Here is a 13,749-nt window from a genome sequence, read left to right as displayed (position 1 = left end):
TCAAGTGTTTACAACAATAGCACAACCAACTCACAAAATATTTTTACAAACACTCTCAAATATTTGAATATATCACACACACACTTTGATAGAGAAGATAGCTTGCAAATGAGAGAAGAAATGAGTTGGGATATCTTCAAATGACCTTGGATGACCTCTATTTATAGTTGGAAAAGATTTGAATCTGATTTGAGTGCATGAAGCATGTGTTGAGAAGTCAAGGAGTGACAAAAAGTGTTTGGCGCCGCTGCCTACTTTTTCCCAGCACTGAGCGGATTTTGTGGAAAAATTATATCTCACAATCTAACCGTTGTATTGATTTGAAATTTAAACTGAAGCTATAAAACATCTGGATCTTTATTCTGAACGGTGGAGATCTTATTTGAACGAATCAATCATGCCCAATATTTTTCGGAAGTCGCTTCATCATGTTTTCAAACTTGTTCTGTGGAACAAATTTGAAAAATTCATATCTCCCAATCCATCCGTTGGATTGATCTGAAATGTGGACAAAGGTTGTAAAACATCCTAAATCTGAATTGGATTGGTGGAGATTTGATTTAGATGTCTAAATCATTCCCAGTTACCTTTTGAATTTGATTCTTCATCCTTTGCTTCATGTTCTGCAGAAATAGGTACTGTGCAACTTTTGTGGAAAAATCATAACTCCATATCTAGACGTTGGATTGATATGAAATTTTGATATAAGTTTGTACACATCCTGATCTTGATGTTGATCGGTGAAGATTTGATTTGGATATCTCAAGCACGTCCAGTAATTTTCATAAATTGATTCTTCATCCTTCGCTTCAAGTTCTGTAGAAATAGGTACTGCACAACTTTTGTGGAAAAATCATAACTCCATATCTAGCCGTTGGATTGCTCTCAAATTTGGACAGTACATGTAAAACTTCCTCATAAATATTATGTTTGGTGAAGATTGGATTTCAATGCCTAGAAAATTCCCAGTAATTTTTGAAAGTTGTTGCTCCATACTTTGGCTTCTTCTTGTCTTTTTCTTCATATCTCTTAACAATGTTCCATCTATTCAATGAGAAATACAAGACTTTATAAATACATGTATAGCTTCAAAATAGCTTCCAAGAATTTAATCATCAATAAAAATCTAATCTGTAAAATCTCATTTTATATGGTTAGTAACAATTAACCGAGTTTTGTAATCATCAAAACATAATATTATTAGACTTGTTAATGCATTAAAAATATTAATCTCATAACACGAGATTTGTATGCGTTTAAGGCGTAATAATATGTAAGACGGGTTTGTGAACGTCGTCGTTGTTTTGAACTGAATCTTTCCTACCATTAGTCATATGAATAAGTAGCGAGTAATGTTAATAACTAATTTTTGTAAAGTTATTTACAAAAAAATTAAAAATTCATATGTTTTTAAGTTACAGAAAGATATAACGGGTTTATCCATCTTCATACCTAGTAAAAATATTGATTCGGTAATTGCAATAATATCCCATAAATAATTGTTATAGTTTTTATCATTTATGATGGGGAAAAATAGTTAACATTTTAAATTTCAATATTTACATATATGGTATGAGTGTGTTGGTGTGTTCTTTATTTATTATTTTGTATTAAAATTTGACTTCATTTAATTGATTTATTTCAACACCAGTGTGTAATATAATTCAAATAAAATCTGTTTTTTTAATATATAATTATATACGAACTCATGATTTAATTATTTAGCTCATAGGTTCTTACATAAATTTTGCGAACGTAGTTGTTTTTAGCTGAACCTTTCCTATTATTAGTCAAAAGAAGAAGTAGCGAGTAATGCAAACGAATAATTTTTCCAAAAAATTATTTATAAAAAATTTACCTTCAAACATATACTTTCAGTTATAGAAAGTTATAACCGAGTTATTCATCTTCAACCCTTGTAAAAATATTTCTTCGTTAATTGCGAATTTATCTCATAAAATAATTGTTATAGTTTTTAGATTTTTTGAGGAGAAAAAATAATTAATTTTTTAAATTTCAATTTTTACATATATGATATTTGTGTTTTATTTTGTGTTTTATTTATTATTTTGGATTAAAACCTTACTCCACATGAATTGATTTATTTCAACACCGATGTGTAATTTAATTTATATATATATTAATAACGTTTAAAAATATGATATTTTGTTATATTTATGAACTCATTATATAATTATTTAATTCAATAGATCCTTATACAAATTAAAATAAATAAGTTTTTTTTTTGAGAAAATATACAATTCCATCTACAAACAAATAAAAACAAAAGTATTTTGGTGTTTCAATCTTTTAGGAAATTGGATAAGTATTTAATTTAATTAAAATTTTTGTGTTAAAAAATATGTTCACTTTATCTACAAGAAAATAAAAATTAAAGTATTTTGGTATTTTAATCTTTTTTGGAAAATGAAACCTTATCTAATATGCACACATTGTCAATTTTAACTTTATCATAATAATTAATTACACTTATATAATTGTTATAGATAAATAATATACTTTTATGTCCTAGCCAATATTTAACTTTTATATTTATATTATTATATGTATTTATTTTTACATAAATTTGTATAGAGTAAAAAGACAAAGTTGTAAATTCTCAATTGTAAAACTTTACCTTTTTATTCATATTTTTAGTCTTTAGATAAAATAGATTAGATAGATAGACAATAGATAGATTGAAAAAAAAAATATACAAAAGGGCAAACCTTTTCAACGTATAGTCAAAGGGTAATTCGGAGCAAGGTAAGTTGATATTAGTTGAAGTTCAAATAAGAAGTTCAAATAAAATTTCTTGCAAGGTAGTAACTCACATGTATACAGATCAATGCGCCACTATGTGATTATATATCATATATATATATATATATATATATATATATATATATATATATATTTTGTAACGGAATAAGATTTTTGGAATGACTTAAGCTAAAAGAAATATTATTTTCTGACCAGTGCTTATATTTTTAATTTTTTTTATACAATATTCCACGTACTTAAAGCTGTAAAATAAATTAACTAGTGGGAACACATACGCATTATGTATGTAATGTAATTCATAAATATTATGTATTGTGCATATATTATATAACACTAGCGTCTCGTAGCACGCGTTGCATGCTCGTACTATCATATTTTTATTTTTTAATTTATTTTTATTTTTTAAATATTTGTAATTAAATTATAAAATAAAAAAATTTGTGAAAAAAGGTAAATAAAAATTTAGAAAACAAAAAACACTAATTAAGGGTATTATTTGCATATTAAAAAAAACCTCACCAATAGTTAGTTACTATTCACCTCTCTCCCTTAATTAATAGTATAGATTTATTTTAAAGTGTTTGGTTTTAATATGATATGTATTTTTTGTAATTTGACACTTTTATGAGGTTTTTTTTTGTGCAATTTGAGGTTGAGTAGACAAAACACCAACTAAGGTGCTCTTGCTTATTATAAACTAGCGGTAATGCAAACATATTGCGTGTGTAACGTAATACATAAATATTATGTTTTGTACATATAGAATATAACATTTTTTTAAAGTGTTTGATTTTAATATGATATGTATTTTTTGTAATTTGACACTTATATGAGGTTTTTTTTTTTGAGGTCGAACATAACATGAGACCAATTAAAGTGCTATTGTTTAATATATAATATAGATTATAGAGAATAGTGTGCATGGAAAAATAAAGTATAATATTAATTCCTTTGAGCTATTGAGTTTTGAAATTGAAAGTTTTAATATAAAATTGTAATTTTCAATATCATAGATTAATATCTGAAAATAAAATTATCTGAAAATAAAATTATTTTGAAGAAATCATATATATTTTTAGTCTTTTAAAATTATATATAATTGCAGATAAATTCTTCTAATATCAATATCTTATATTATATAATACAAAAATTCTCATAAGATCGTTTTACAACTCAATTTTATAAGATAGATCTTTGATTCGACTCAACTCAAAAAAAAAAATTATCATGATTTTTGAAAAAATACGTCTTTTATTATAGAAATAGATTAGATAGGTAAGTGTTTACAAATATGATTCAATAATAATAATAATAATAATAATAATAATAATAATAATAATAATAGTTGAATTCCCACATCTACCCCTATCCTTCAACAAAAAGCCTCACGTTCAAATTAAGTACTCCTAGTTTACGGACGACGGCGTAAACTCCCCCGCCGTGAACAACCGCTCCTCGGCCACCTTCGATTGAACCGTCGCCGCCCTTCGGTCAGTAAAATGATAAATTGTAGCATTGGTTATTGTTCCTTCAACTCTCGATTGTACTTGTCCATTGTTGATCGAATTTAGATGGGACGTTGCTCTTTGATAAGTCATATCGTTTATTCACGCTGTTTTGTAATTTTATTTTCTTTATCTGTGTTGAATTCTGCTGCTCAATTCAAATCAATGATGGATCGTTTGCTTATTTATGTAAACGGCACATGTTTCTTTGTTAGTACTTACTATTGCATGTCCTGCTGCCTCGAATATGTTGGTTTTGGGTTTTTTGAGATGTAGTTAGCTTTGCTTGAGTTCTTTTTAGTGTATTCAATCGCTTTGCTTTGCATCACTTGGTTTTTAATTTATATTATATTATTATGGGTTTTAATGTCTTTGAAGCAATTTCATGTTGTGCATTCTCATAGATTTCAAACAGTTCTCCAAATGCAACCTTTGTTTATATACTGCTGCCTCTTGGCTAGATTGACATCTCTCTTATATTAATTATGTGTTTTTTTTTTGCAATTTTTTTTTAAAATTTAAATCTGCACATTTCAGGATGCTGCTTCTGCACTAACCGAAAATGTTTTTCTGATAATAAAGTGAAGAGATCAATTTTTAGGTTCCTTTCTAATGCATTCATCTGACGGTGTAAGAGATTTTATGCAACGAGATATTGAGGAGGACGTAGACGTGAACATCGATGAGGTGAGCGATGATGATTACTGTAATCAGGATGACAAGAGAGCTAACGGGTCAAGCAAGTCAAAAAAAACAGGGAGCAGTGAAGAAGCTCATGAAATTCAAAGAGGAGTCAGTGGCTCAAGCAGAGTTGGCGATGGTCAGGATGATTATGAGGACAGAAACCTGTTGCACTCTAAGCAGATGAAAAGAAAATCGGAGGAGAATACATTGGACAGATTGAGCACTTGGTATCAAGATGGAGAAACAGAAAAAAAGGTGGAGCGTGAGGACAAATATGTAAGTAGTGGATACAATCAAGCTGAAGGAGATGAGAGAAAAATGTCAGTTGCAAAGTACCCTGAAAATGACTTTGATGGGGATAACAGGCAAGATATGCATTCAAAATTTTCAGGGAGAAGGGATAGTGGTAGAGACAAGGAATATGGGTATGGTGCACGTGGAAGACACACTATGAGGAGATGGGACGAGCCTGACACTGTTGTTGAGTATGATAATTATGTTGAGAATTTTGATGTAGGAGGTGGGAAGTCCTCGGATTGGAAGCCTGAATCTGAAAGTGCAAGTGCAATAAAAAGAAGTGACTCTCTTGAAATTGAATCAAAAGGTATTAAAAGCCTGGGTCCAGACTCAGTTAATGACAGTATCATGTCTCGTGGAGAAGAGAGAAAAGTTGATTTAGAAAGGAGTGATGGGGGAAAGTCGGAAACTTTAGAGAAGGATGCTAAAGAAAGTTTAACACACCAAAACAGATCAAAGAAAGAAATATATGAGGAACATAGACAGAAAAGATATCACGGTGGTCGAGATATTGTTGATGATAGTGAAAGGTCTGAAGAAGATGGTAATCGGATGAGATACAAAAACAGGAGAGATATGGAGATCTCCAATGCATCTGAGATCCCTGAGAAGATCGGAAGGCATCAATTTGGTTCAGATAATTTTGAGATAGATTATGATGGCCGAAGTACTGTTAGGAGGAAGGAACAGGTAAAAGACGGATCATGGGATGAAAGCTTGAAAGGAGGAGAGGATTACTTGGCTGAACAAAATAGGGAACGTGTGAAATTTAAAGATAGTGGGAAAAGAGAAGACAAAGAAACAAGAGACGGTGAAAAAACATACGATAAAAGCAGGGAGCGGGACATGCCAAGGCGTGGTCTCGAGTGGATGGGTGAAAGGCGTAGAAAGGATGGAAACAGGACTGAAGCTGTGAAAACCTCATCAAAGTATGGAATATCAAATGAAAATTATGATGTGATCGAAATCCAAACCAAGCCCTTCGATTATGGAGGGGAGGATTCTAGTTCAAACTTTGTCCGTAACAGGGAGGTCATTCAGCCAGCCCCCACCAATCTAGCTCCTGACATCAACGAGCTCTCTTATTCAAGAGATGAGATGTTGAGAAATGATCAAGGATCTGGACAAGCTGGCGAGGAATACAAAGATAGATTTATGGATTCTACTTCTGCAATACAGGATCAGAATTCATGGAGGGATGACGACTTTCAGTCAGAGAAATCTAGAGGTCAGAAAGGCGTGTTTTGCGATAATGGCACTGGTGGCCAAAGTTCTGGCCGTGTTTCTTTACCTCCACATGGAAACTATGAAAATAATTCTTTTAATAGATCTAATTCTCAAGGTCTCAGGGGAAACAGGGCTTGGAGAGTAGGAAGAGGTAGGCCGACTGGAAGGGACAGTCAACAGCCTGATACTTCCATACCGTTGGTTGGTTCACCTTTTGGACCACTTGGCATTCCACCTCTTAGACCAATGCAGTCCTTAAATCCAAACATGTCCCCTGCACCAGGTCCTCCTATATCTGCTGGAGTTTTTCCATTTCAACCTCCCGTTATGTGGCCTGGAGCTAGAGGTGTGGAGATGAATATTCTTGGTGTTCAACCTGTTCTTCCACCTGTCCCCCTTGGAACACTGACACCCAGATTCTCCCCTAACGTGGGAAACGCACCAAATGGGCCATTTGTTTTCAATCAGTTGGGGCCTGGAAGAGGACTATCTCCTAGCATATCTGGCCAAAATTTAAATGCTTCTGTTCCGGTGGTCCGTGGGCAGTTACACGACAAAACCTCTGGGGGATGGGTTCCTCCCAGATCTAATGGACCCCCTGGTAAAGCCCCCTCTAGAGGGGAGCAGAATGATTACTCACAAAACTTTGTTGACACTGGTCTGCGACCACAGAATTTTATAAGAGAGCTGGAGCTCACTAGCGTTGTGGAAGACTATCCAAAGCTTCGAGATCTTATCCAGAGAAAGGATGAAATAGTGGCCAAGTCAGCTTCTCCTCCTATGTACTACAAGTGTGATCTTCGAGATCATGTGCTTTCACATGAATTCTTTGGAACCAAGTTTGACGTTGTTCTTATAGACCCACCTTGGGAGGAGTATGTTCATCGAGCTCCTGGTGTTACTGAACATATGGAGTATTGGACATTTGAAGAAATAATGAATCTGAAAATTGAGGTATTTAAGCTTTTAGCTTCACTATGTTATTCATGAAAGGATCCCCATGAGAAGTTGGAGTTTAGTGGTTCAACATAAACCGATAGTTCTCTTCCGAGTTTATTTCTTAGTTACCTGCCCCAGTGCATTTGCTTATTCATGAAATGTCTTTGCTTTCTGTAATTGGAATTATTTTTGATGTCTCGTCTTCATTCCTTCATGTTGTACATAGGCAATCACTGACACTCCATCTTTCATCTTCCTGTGGGTTGGAGATGGTGTTGGGCTGGAGCAAGGCAGACAATGTCTAAAAAAGGTAAACAGCGACAGCCATAATAATAAGCGATTATTTGAGCTGCTCTGCGTCTTTGCTTCATTCTCATTCATTCAATAATTTCAGTCATGTTAACTTTCATATTCCGCTTTTGTTATATTTAGTGGGGATTTCGCAGATGTGAAGATATATGTTGGGTGAAGACTAACAAAACCAATGCAACTCCTGGATTACGCCATGATTCTCATACTCTGTTTCAGCGATCCAAGGTATGCTTACAGTGTAATCTTTTGTAAATTATTAATTAGAATGATTTTATGGCAGACATGAAATCTAAAGGTTTACATACCTGGTATAATTTCTTTTATATAGAAATAAAGTTCGATGGTAGTGTGAACATGTATGAAGGAAAGCAAATCTCATTCTGATCTTCAACAAAATCAGAGATCAAGCTTAAGGACCCCATCTAAATTGGTGCAGAAAGCGAGTCAATTCCACCTAACTCATTTGTCAAAATGCAAGTTTTTACGCAAAGTTTACTTTTCTTCGTGTTTACCAAATAGAGAACCTTCTTACTGAATTGATATATGGCATAAATTTTTTTATGAGTGTTTTACTTCTTAGGAACTACTGTCGCTGTAATCATAATTATATTAGTCAACTAACTGCAATTTAGAATTTCACCAGAGATTTTGCTATCTCAAGAGGAATGAATAAAGAGTTGTGAATCTAGACCACATGATAAGAGCAGCTATGGATTTTACTTTGAATATTGTTTTTGCAACTAATTGCATTATATTTCTTTGGGCAAAAATTATGATGTCTCAATTAAGAATACTAAATAGGGTATCACAATGTTTTAGTTATTTGATGTGGAAAAGGGCTACTCTCTTTGCACATTAAGATTTGTAAAGAAGTTTGTAACCCATGACTTGTTGACGTTAATAAAAATCTTATTATTATGGTAAAAAAAAATTTGTAACCAAGGGATACTAACTTTTCAACTATACTAGAGCATTTTTTGTTTGGATGTCCTTGCAGCTAATGTAGGTGTGTTATTGTGTAAAGGGGTAATGTACTTCAATGTTTTTGTGAATATTTTCTTGTTATTGTAACGAAGGAACATTGCTTGATGGGCATAAAAGGGACTGTACGTCGCAGTACAGACGGCCATATAATACATGCCAACATTGACACTGATGTAATAATTGCTGAAGACCCTCCATACGGTAAGGCAGACCTTGAACCTTAATCAGCTTTTGCTACCTTGGTGTTTTAGACTCTTGGTAGTTACCACTTCTGGAAATCATTCTTTTGAACATACTTCATTGATTACTGGAACCAGGAAATTAGCGTCCTAAATACTCTGCATGTCTTATCATGCATTGCTTCTTTTACACTTATCTATTATACTTCTATTTTCTTGTTAGTTGTTAAAGTGATTACCCCCAATTTTTGTGTTACCAAACAGCAGGTTATATGGAAAATAAGCTATACAGACTTCCTTCTTGGTCATGCTATAGAAGTACTATGTGTATTGTCATTTCGCTCCAGTAAGATTTGATGTGCAAGTCCTTGAACTTTTTCCTACAGCCCTACCTGCCTTCTTGTTGAGCGAAAAATCAATTGGCCCTCAACTCCGTATCACAATGCAGTTCTCTTTTTGATTTTTTTTATTTGTCTTATTTATGCTTATCATATTTGTCTGTGAGAGCATGTTACTTGATCCATTATGTAACACAGTAAAAATATTTTTTTTAGTAGAGTAGATAGAATGATGAGGCAGTGATGATTCAAACAATATCAGTTGCAACTTATTTGCTTGTGAGGGAATATTATTGATATCTAATGCATGACAAACCTAGTTGTTATTGAGCTGATATTGAAAGAGTGTTTGCAAGCTCTAAAAATAAGTGATTATTGATTTTTTTCTTAACAAATTTGTGAAGAAAATGTTCATAATCACTTGTTTTTAAAGCTTGCGAACACTACCTGATCGTGCTTGCTTCTTTTATCCTCAGTTCTTTTGGTGGCATTACTGATTCTGAAAGTACCGTAGGTTCAACTGCAAAGCCTGAGGATATGCACCGAATAATAGAGCATTTTGCTCTTGGAAGAAGAAGGCTTGAGCTTTTTGGAGGGGACCATAATATTCGTGCTGGATGGTTGACAGTTGGCAAAGAATTGTCCTCGTCAAATTTCAATTCCGAGGTATCTTTGTCAGACAATAAGAACTATCGTTTTCCACAGGGAATCAGAACTAGATCTTCTGAATGTCCTGATCACAAAGTATTGATATTGCATATCGTACACTTTCACCATGATGTTCCTGTTCCAGTACGGAACTAAGAAAAGGCAGTTGAGATTTGGGATTGCTGCCATACTGGAGTTTCTTACACTGTTATATAACTAGTACATCTTGGAAATTTCAGGCATATGTCAAGAATTTTGCAGACAAGGATGGGAAATTTTGGGTGGGCGTGGGAGGAAGAAATCCACCCCAGGAGGCACCACACCTTGTCATAACCACCCCAGAAATAGAGTCTCTTCGTCCCAAGTCACCGATGAAGAATCAGCAACAACAGTCATCGGCGTCCATCACCTTGACAAACACAAATTCTGGCAACAGATGGCCTACTGGAATGTCACCTAATACGAATCCAGAAAGTTATAGCCTGAATGTGCAGTCTGCAGCTCCATGGTCTTCGCCGACGGAAATGTTCAAAGGACGAGAACCTGGCCATCTGCCTTCAGAAGATAAGTCGTTCGACATATATGGGTACGATCAGCCATTTTGTCCACGTAATGGTAACTTTTTAGCAAACACATGATGTAGCAAACACACGTGACATTTATTAATTTTTTTTTTATTGTTTCTCTTTTTATATTTTTGCATATTATTGCAAAGTTCATAATGAATTCTACTAATGTAAACGAACCAAGCCGTTCATGAGTTATTCGAAACTCGATTTATAAAAGTTCGTTTTACTTCATTTAATGAGGCTTGTTAAGGTAAATGAGTCAAACTTAAGTTTTATAACATTCGGTTCGTTTGCTCGAGAACAAGTTTTGATATTTGATTTATATATTTTACATTTTTGTTTCTGACAAATATATACAAATTGATTAAATTTATTTATTAAAACAAAAATTACAAATTTTAATAAGAATATTATATTTTGTTTTTCCCCTAAAAATTCGATATATTTAAATATATAATTTATATTTATTAAGTTTATTTAGACTCGATAAAAGTTCGAATAAGTTTGCGAGCCATGATAAAAGTTCAAATAAGTTTGCGAGCCATGAATGTATTTTTTATATAAAACTCGAGCTCGACTCGATTATAGACGGGTGAAAACAAAAAATTCAAGGGTTCGGTTAGACTCTGCATGATTAGATCCTTTATTTATTCTATGCTGAGAAAGCACATTAATTCTATGTTGGCTTAAACGGGGTTAACTGATATACTGTGTAATGAAGAACAAATTGTTCAGACTCCATAGCAGAGGACTCGCCATATTTAACTCTTGGCCATAGGTCAGGAGTTCGATTCCCCCTGCCAACACCTTCTTGGACTAGCTTGTCACACAGGGCTTGCCTAGTGTGGTTTACCTGACTAGCGTAGTTTGCAGGCTATTGCGTTAGTACGGGGGTTTACCCAGAGCACACCGAAAGGTAGCGGCTGCGGGTTCCCACGTCACAAAAAAAAAATAAAAATAAAATGCCGTTAAATAGTGAATCAGTGCCTTAAAAAACCAACACAGATTGTGTTAATGAATCCATTTTACCATATTATTATGACATAGTTTGGTACATAGGATAGAATAAGTAAATGATATACAATATAAGCATAAATTAATGATAAGTAAAATGATAGAATACTATATTAATTTGTTTGATATGATTTTAATAAGAGTGATTAAATTTATATATTGGATTGTAATGACGAAATTAACCTTACAATAATAAATTTTATTTTTCATTGTTATTCAAGATCTTGCACAATGCTAAATGTAATAAATAAATTTGGATTTTTGTAGTATTTTTTTTGTTTGTATTAAATTTATCACACCAAATTAAAGGGATACATAGTCCACTTGTAGAAGCATTTATCACGGGCTCATTGACTTATCATGAGCTTTTTAAAAATATACCAAGCATGAAATGAGAGAGAAGTGTACCAAACTATGCCCTAAGTATTTTTACATTACTTTTGTCAGTCAATTAAAAATGATTAATGGTTAATCATCATATATTACAATAATTTTCTATAATCAGACCCACAAATCTCTATTAACCCTTTTCATTGGCAAAACAAATCATCTTAATCAAATCGTTTTATATATATTTACCAGACAAAATCTTGAATATTCTTAATCGTAAAAAAATAATCTTTTATGAGTAATTCATGACTTGGAAAAAGTATATCCAGTCTCCAATGTAAATAATTCTCTAGCTCTAGCTACTACTATATATATAATCCAACTTCTAAATTCGAATAGCAAATTAAAACCCTTGTACGTCTCTCTATCTATCAAGTGCAAGTCATGAATCATACTACCATTAACTATATAGTACTATTCCTTATTATTTCAACCTGTCTTCATGGAACAAACTGCTCTCGATCGATAAAAAGGACTTGTTTTTTTATCCGAAAGTATCATGTTTATGTAGTAAACAAGCTTCCTACGACATCCCCGCAATTAGCCGTTCGTTGCCAATCGAAGAACGACGATATAGGAAACCGAACTGTTGCGATAAATGAAATGTATGATTTCACCTTCTGCGAGAATCCTTATGCCACGCTATTCTTCTGTCATCTTTGGTGGAATCAAAAGAGTTTCGCTTTCGACGCTTTCGATTCGGGTTGGACTGATAACCGATGCGAACATGGTGACTGCTATTATGAGGCAAGGGGAGATGGTATCTACTTCTCGGGACACTATCCTCCTGAAAGTGATTTAGCCAAAAAGTATGATTGGCCATGATTGTAGCTACCTACAAAAATCTTGATGAATTTATTCATGTACTGTTTGGTAAACTATGTTTTATAATCTATATATAACTTATCTCGTTTAATTTTTTCTCTTCATATCATTTATCCATATATTAATTATTAATTTTACATCAATCAAATCATTAATAATTAATTATCTTACTTTAATCAAATCATTGAATTTAAATTAATATATTACCCCTTATAAATAATATTTTTTATATTTTATTTATTCTTAAAAGGACAAAAGGTTAATTTATCATTTTTATATAAATTTAATCAATCTAATCAAATAAACTATAATCTATCAATCAAATCCAATACTATATTAACTATCATTTCTTATTTAATTTTTATTGCATTATATTATTTCTTTATGTATTATTTATTCATGCTTGATGTGAAATTGTTAATGATAAAATAATCATTACTGCGTATGTAACGCAACTCATTATTTGAAAATTTTGTTAAGGAAAAGTTGAGAAGTGTTCAATCACTATTTAAATCTAAATACCAAACTTTATATAAGTAATTATATCACATAAATAACTTTGTCCAATATATTTTTTTTACCACTCATATTACATATCTATATTACTTGATTATCTTTATCTACGTACTAATTAAAGCGAGAAATTTTTGGATGCCCATTAATTTTTTTTAATCTATTCGTCGCCCCAACACTTTAGATAGTAAAATCATACTTCATCTGTTTCAATTATATAGTCCACGTTTCTTTTTTTTTTTTGTCCCAATTATATATATAGTCATACCATGCATATTTAGTAGTTTTTTTTAATTTTTTTTTAATATACCCCTATTAACTACACCTTAAAAATTGTACAATCGTTTTTAATACATTAAATAGAGATAAAATAAGAAATTTGTATAAAATTTGCTTTCTCAATTTTTTTTTAATCTGGCCCAACTTTTATTAATGATTTTTTTGCATTGAATATTATTTGGAATTCTGCATAAAATTGATTTTGTTGTCAAAATAGAATTGAAAAAATCCAATAAATTAAAATTGAAATCCAAATCCAATT

At 32.2% G+C, this 13,749-nt stretch overlaps 1 protein-coding gene across 4 annotated transcripts; it reads left to right on the top strand.

Annotated features, from left to right (window-relative positions):
* The first annotated feature begins 4,161 nt into the window (after positions 1-4,161).
* Positions 4,162-10,675, top strand: LOC140863309 (N6-adenosine-methyltransferase non-catalytic subunit MTB-like). Of its 4 annotated transcripts, none has more exons than XM_073266641.1 (7): positions 4,162-4,274; positions 4,827-7,451; positions 7,663-7,746; positions 7,869-7,973; positions 8,825-8,933; positions 9,764-9,915; positions 10,137-10,675. In XM_073266641.1, the coding sequence occupies exons 2-7, from the start codon at positions 4,902-4,904 to the stop codon at positions 10,533-10,535; spliced, it is 3,399 nt and encodes a 1,132-aa protein (XP_073122742.1). In that variant the 5' UTR covers positions 4,162-4,274; positions 4,827-4,901; the 3' UTR covers positions 10,536-10,675. The 4 variants fall into 4 exon arrangements, with proteins under 4 accessions (XP_073122742.1, XP_073122745.1, XP_073122743.1 ...); XM_073266642.1 differs by having other exon boundaries at positions 4,208-4,274; positions 4,872-7,451; XM_073266643.1 differs by having other exon boundaries at positions 4,209-4,274; positions 4,891-7,451.
* Positions 10,676-13,749: the final 3,074 nt, after the last annotated feature.

This window comes from Henckelia pumila, chromosome 4 (assembly GCF_033568475.1).
Source record: "Henckelia pumila isolate YLH828 chromosome 4, ASM3356847v2, whole genome shotgun sequence".
Taxonomy (NCBI): Eukaryota; Viridiplantae; Streptophyta; class Magnoliopsida; order Lamiales; family Gesneriaceae; genus Henckelia; species Henckelia pumila.
This window is presented reverse-complemented; position numbering and strand designations above follow the sequence as displayed.

Excerpts from the sequence above, each read along its gene's own strand:
- LOC140863309 (XM_073266641.1), top strand. The coding sequence starts at position 4,902 with ATGCATTCATCTGACGGTGTAAGAGATTTTATGCAACGAGATATTGAG. Across the intron at positions 7,747-7,868 it reads GCAGACAATGTCTAAAAAAG|TGGGGATTTCGCAGATGTGA; the intron begins GTAAACAGCGAC and ends TGTTATATTTAG. Across the intron at positions 8,934-9,763 it reads TGCTGAAGACCCTCCATACG|GTTCAACTGCAAAGCCTGAG; the intron begins GTAAGGCAGACC and ends AAAGTACCGTAG.